The following is a 5,393-nucleotide window of genomic DNA, read 5'->3' as shown; positions in this document are numbered from 1 at the left end:
ATGACATTGGAGAGCCTAGCACTACTACCGTTGGATTTGAGAATTCAAAAAGTTCAAGATTTCATTAGGCGTTTGCTCAGTTCGTGGTCAGGTAGTGAGGCCTCTGAAGTGGACTTAAACATCGGTCTGTACAAGTTTGGAATCGATTCAATTGCTGCAACAAATATGAAACATCGAATTGAAAACAACATTGGGGCTAAATTTGAGGTAAGTCTCTTGATGAAAAAAGAGATCAATGAGCCAGCAAAAATGTTATAAGATACTCAAAAGTGCTTTTTTTTACTCGTGTAGCTATAATTGTAGGAGAAACCAAATTTGCTATTACTTATTAATGAAACGATGCACTAATCAGTTATACGACGGAAAATTGCACTCGTGTGTAAGAATCACGATCTTTTTCCTTCCAATACGAGCTCATAACACCTATCCTTCTTTTTCGACTAATTTCTTAAAGAAATTCACGCACTATTAAGAGTAGACACTTAACAATTATTAAACGAGAGCGTTTCACGAGCATTTAGCGAAATATAAGTTGGGATAATGTTCTAATTGTCTCAAAAGCGAGCAATTTTCTCTCGATTTTGCATAATTTAACCACATTTATGAAATTAATACGCTATCTCTAATATATTTATAATATCATCCTTCACTCTATGTAAGTTTTATTTAAATTAAGCGCCAATAAAATTATGCATGGATGAAATGCTAATTCGGGTGTTTTTCCTCAACATATAGGCTTATTACTTTATCCAACCAAATGTGAATGGTCTAAGAATCGTTAATGATATTCTGGAACAAATAGAAAACGTAGAATCGACGAGTGCGGACAATGAATCCTCGGAAGAAGTAAAGCAAAGGAAACCAAGTTTGTCAAGTAACGATGAAGAAGATAAAAAAATATTTCACCTGAAATTAACTACAATGACACAGTTAAGATTGGAAGAATTAACAATGGGCTTGAGCTGCAGAACATAAATATTCCTTCAAATCCAGAGAAAGTTATTCCAATTTATACTCCAGATAACGTATTTGTTAAAGTATTTATGACACACTCCAGCGAAAAGTCGGCGCTTGGACTAGCGTCATTCGCGCAAGGTTTCCAAAAACAGGTAACGATTTCAAGCAACTTGGTCCGGTTGCAGGGTAAAAAATCAGATTCTTATTATATCAGATTCATAAATTATATATGGATAAAAAAACAAACTATTAACAGTTATTGCATGACGCTGAGCATGATATTGAACAATTATTGGATGAGGTTTTTGTGATATGCAGAGTTATCAAGGTCGGGGTAAGCGTTATCGCTTACCGAGACCTTGATAACTCTGCATATCACAAAAACCGAATTCAATAATTGTTTTATTATAAATTTGAAGAATAATAAACATAGTATTAACGAATGAATTCAAATGAAACCGCTTGTTAACTACCGCAGGCTCACTAGCAGATAACTCAGTTATCTGCTAGCAGATAACTGAATTTTGCGTGATTGCGCGATTTATCTGTCAACTATTAGCCAGTCAAATTGCTTTTACTACTATAATGTATAATAACAAGAAATATTTGGACCAAGGCCAATGCTATCTGCCGAAGCGAAGCTAATAATTGTTTAATGTCGTTGTAAGTGACAAGTCAGTGAAAATTGTCTGTAGGCTCTTACCCAATCAGAATCTAGGTAGAACCAAACTTGTATCAATTAAGATGCATAAAGTTATCAATCAATAATAATATCAATTACGACCTTACGCTGGGTTTGACGAAAAACCATATAAAACTGCAAATCTCGAGGCATTTTTATGCCCTGATTGATAGAAATAAAAATTATAGGTAAATAAAAAATTATACGTGGTTTAAAAACACTTTACCGCAGTAAGTTACGCTGTATTACATGAATTAAGGCAGTGTCTAAATCTATCCTATCTATCTAAAATGCAAGTTCAGGGGATATACGCAATTATTATATGTACATATGAAGTGATTCTCCATCATTTCACAAATTAAATTATTTAATGCTTGCATCTGGTATAGAGTGATGGCATTCGTTCATCAGTTATTATTTTTTTCAGGCACATGTTGCATTATATGGTATTGGAGTGGACGATACGTCATTTGAGAGGAGTGAATATGGAACGGTGCTGACACTCGCTCGTAGATATGTAGATTTAATAAAAAAAATCCAGCCTGAAGGTCCATTTTATCTTGGTAAGAACAAATTATATGAAAACTATATTGTTACCAACTAGAAATTAAAAATAATAAATTTTACCGTATCGTGTCATTCAAGAGGGGTCTTTTAGTTACATCAGTTACGTCAGTTATTGTAGCTGGATGCTCGCTCATGCCCACGATTTTTGAAACGCATTTTCAGCTGGCTACTCGTTCGGCGGTCTGTTGGCTTACGAAATGGCGAGTGAGCTGAAAAGAAATGGTGAAACTGTTGCAATGGTGTTCATGGTGGATACGTTCGCATGGCACCCTAAAGCCCTAACAAACGGTAAAGAATTGATGCGAAAGACCACCGAGTTAACCTTAAAGTCAACGGAAAAATATGTGGTAAAGAAAAATATAAATTTTCCTATATTACTCAACGGGGAAAATAGTTATATAGTTATTTTTATTCTTGTTTTTCAATTAGTTTCTATGTTTGGCAAAGTGGATCCTGTGTTTGAGAAACATCCGTTGAACTTTCTGCTTTGAATTAATTTTGAAACTAGAAAAATTTTAAGTAAAATATTTAACAAACCATCCTAAAATTGTTAAAATGGGAAGCTTTGTTAATTAATATACAATTTTTCAATATTTTGGAAACAAAAATTTTTCCAATTATGCTCATTTTGGGTGGCTTTTTTTGATGTTCAACCCGGTGACGGATTGGTTTCTCTTTTTAAAAATTGAGTTTCATAGTGGTTCTTTGTATACTTCGAGAATCCAAGCCCTAAATATATTTTTCGATTGGTTTCGTTATTTCGATAATGATTAAGTATGTTGTTTAATGAGAATTCAAACTGTTTACTCAGGATGAATGAATTTTGAACACTAAAAGAAATTTTGATAAACCAATGCTTTACCTTTGTCCCAAAACATGAACAGATCACTGCTTTGGTTTTTTGTTTTTTCTTTGTCGTAAATAATTATGCACGGTTGGGCGAACAGAAAATGCTCATACATGTTACATTGTATAAATTCCTTCTCAGACAAGACGACTGCTCGAAAAAATTGCTTTCGTCGAAATGGGTAAGAGTAAACATGACGTCAATGATTATTACGAGGAATTGCAACATCAGGAAAAGGTTATTGATGTTTTGGAGGATGAAGCTGCTGAAAAGAATATTGTGCTTCGTTTGAAAGAAAGAATTGAGACAACTAAGTACGAAGTCAGATCTGCTGCTGAAGCTCATTTAGATTGGCAGCCTTCTAAGGTATATAACATTCAGTTTATCATGGTATTTTATCAACAAGGAAGAATTGCTTGACATTTACATTGTAACGACCGATTTTCTTGTCTTTTGGCAATAATTATTAAATACTCAATAGTGTGTACCTAAGGGACCGATGAATTAGAATTTCTCTTTTTAAAGGTATCCTATGACGGGGTATTGACATTCGTTTGCTGTGACGAAACTAAGTCATTCTCTCTTAGCAAGCCAGAGATATGGAAAACGTTAGTTGAGAGAATGGATTTCCTTTACGCCCCTGGAAGTCATCTAAAAGTACGAGATGGAGCTAGTGGAGAAACGTGTGGATCCATGATAATGACAACAGCAGCAATGAGCTACCTTTCCAAATCTCTACACCACAATTTCCAGGCTGTAAGAACAAGGCGTGAAGAGAAATTGGTGGAATTTCTAAAGCAAGGAATTGTTATCTGGATGCTTTCAAGTAAGCAAAATATTAAGTAATTTAGCTTGGTGCAACACGTGAGTATTTAACACTGCAAAGCTTTCGGTCCGTTGAACCGGCCGGGCCTTCATCAGTGCAATTACCTGAAATTAATTACCTGCAATTAACGGTCCGAAAGCTTTGCAGTATTAAATACTTACGTAGTGTACCTACAAGCTAAATTACTTAACGACTGTCACCGGCCATGCAAACATACAAGAATATTAAGCAAAATATTTTTATTGGGTAACGTGCTTCTGAAGAAATATAGCTGCGAAAGCATCGGCAATCGAGCTGGGGAATCCTATTCTTAATTATAGGGGTCAAATATTGTACGGCTATTTTAAAGCCCCATTTTGAAACCATTTTTAAGGAGCCTTTTGTTTGGTCACTTTTACAGCGTGACTTCGCACATGCGACACATCTTAAATCGTTAATTTATTTGTTTTGCATCTAGGTTTCTCAAAATGGGTGAAAGGCACTCTCCAGTTAGATTCCGAAGAAACAGTGTTTAATTTTGAATATAAATCCTTAGGATTGTTTACAGTACGAAAATTTTTTATCAAAGGTAAGCCCCAGATTACGAATACCAACCTTTTGGGCCAATATAAACTTTTGATCTGAATGAGAAAAATTATTAGTATCTTGAAAATTATCGAATTAAATAGAGGTTGGATTTCAGTTCATTGAAATACAGCCGCAGTGTCAAAAGGAACGACATAGTCGAGGGCCGGGTGCCACCCCGCACCGCACACTGTATAGCTCCCAAGATGTTGCTCTTTCGTCCACAAAGACACCCTTCTTTGAGGCCTCAATTATGTCTTCTTTGTGGCGTTCATTATTATGTGTTGTAATAGTTGGTCAAAGATTTTTTCTTTTGAATACCGCCCTGTTACCCTCATTAGATCAAAACATAAACAAAAGACGATTTTTAGGTTGATAGAGTATTGCATGCATATTCATGTGATTACTTTACTTTTTAAGATTTGACAAACATCATGCCTGGTAGGCATGTTGATGAAATCCGTAAACGCCATGGCAACAATCCTTTCATTGATTTCCTCACTTGTATGTTGACCAAAAACGGCGGGCTTTGGACGTTTCATTCTTTGGATTTTCAGCGGCTCAAATTGCTGGTCGATGCTTTAGAAGCTCTTTTTGGAATACCGTTCGTGCAGTGACGGGAACCACAACGGACAACGGTCAATCATTATAATTTGATAGATGAAGTTAATAAGAAGTGTATTGTTTACCATTAGCATTTTTATTAAAACAACTTGCACTCATGGATTTGTTGCAGTGTAGTTTACTAAGTTTAGGAACAAAAGGAACTTAATTGTTCTAGGCAAAGTAAGATAAATCTTAGTAAAGCGTAGAACATAAATCCATATATGCAACCTAAATTACAATATTACTTTTTATATATTACAAACAATATTACATTCTCTAAAAATATTTTCTATTTTGTGTTTGTGATCTTCCACGGGAAAACACACGTTAATGCTGTCGATTAA

General features: G+C 34.9%; 1 protein-coding gene across 1 annotated transcript; it reads left to right on the top strand.

Moving 5' to 3' along the window:
- The first annotated feature begins 948 nt into the window (after positions 1-948).
- LOC114540253 lies at positions 949-5,133 on the top strand. The gene is made up of 7 exons (XM_028560535.1): positions 949-1,109; positions 2,067-2,202; positions 2,369-2,553; positions 3,195-3,419; positions 3,579-3,879; positions 4,337-4,447; positions 4,864-5,133. Exons 1-7 carry the CDS (start codon positions 1,044-1,046, stop codon positions 5,058-5,060), a joined length of 1,221 nt encoding a protein of 406 aa, XP_028416336.1. The 5' UTR covers positions 949-1,043; the 3' UTR covers positions 5,061-5,133.
- Positions 5,134-5,393: the final 260 nt, after the last annotated feature.

Source organism: Dendronephthya gigantea, unplaced genomic scaffold (genome assembly GCF_004324835.1).
Source record: "Dendronephthya gigantea isolate DGI-Jeju-01 unplaced genomic scaffold, DenGig_1.0 000227F, whole genome shotgun sequence".
Lineage (NCBI taxonomy): Eukaryota > Metazoa > Cnidaria > Anthozoa > Malacalcyonacea > Nephtheidae > Dendronephthya > Dendronephthya gigantea.
Note: the sequence above shows the minus strand (reverse complement) of the source record. Positions and strands in the feature narration are given on the sequence as shown.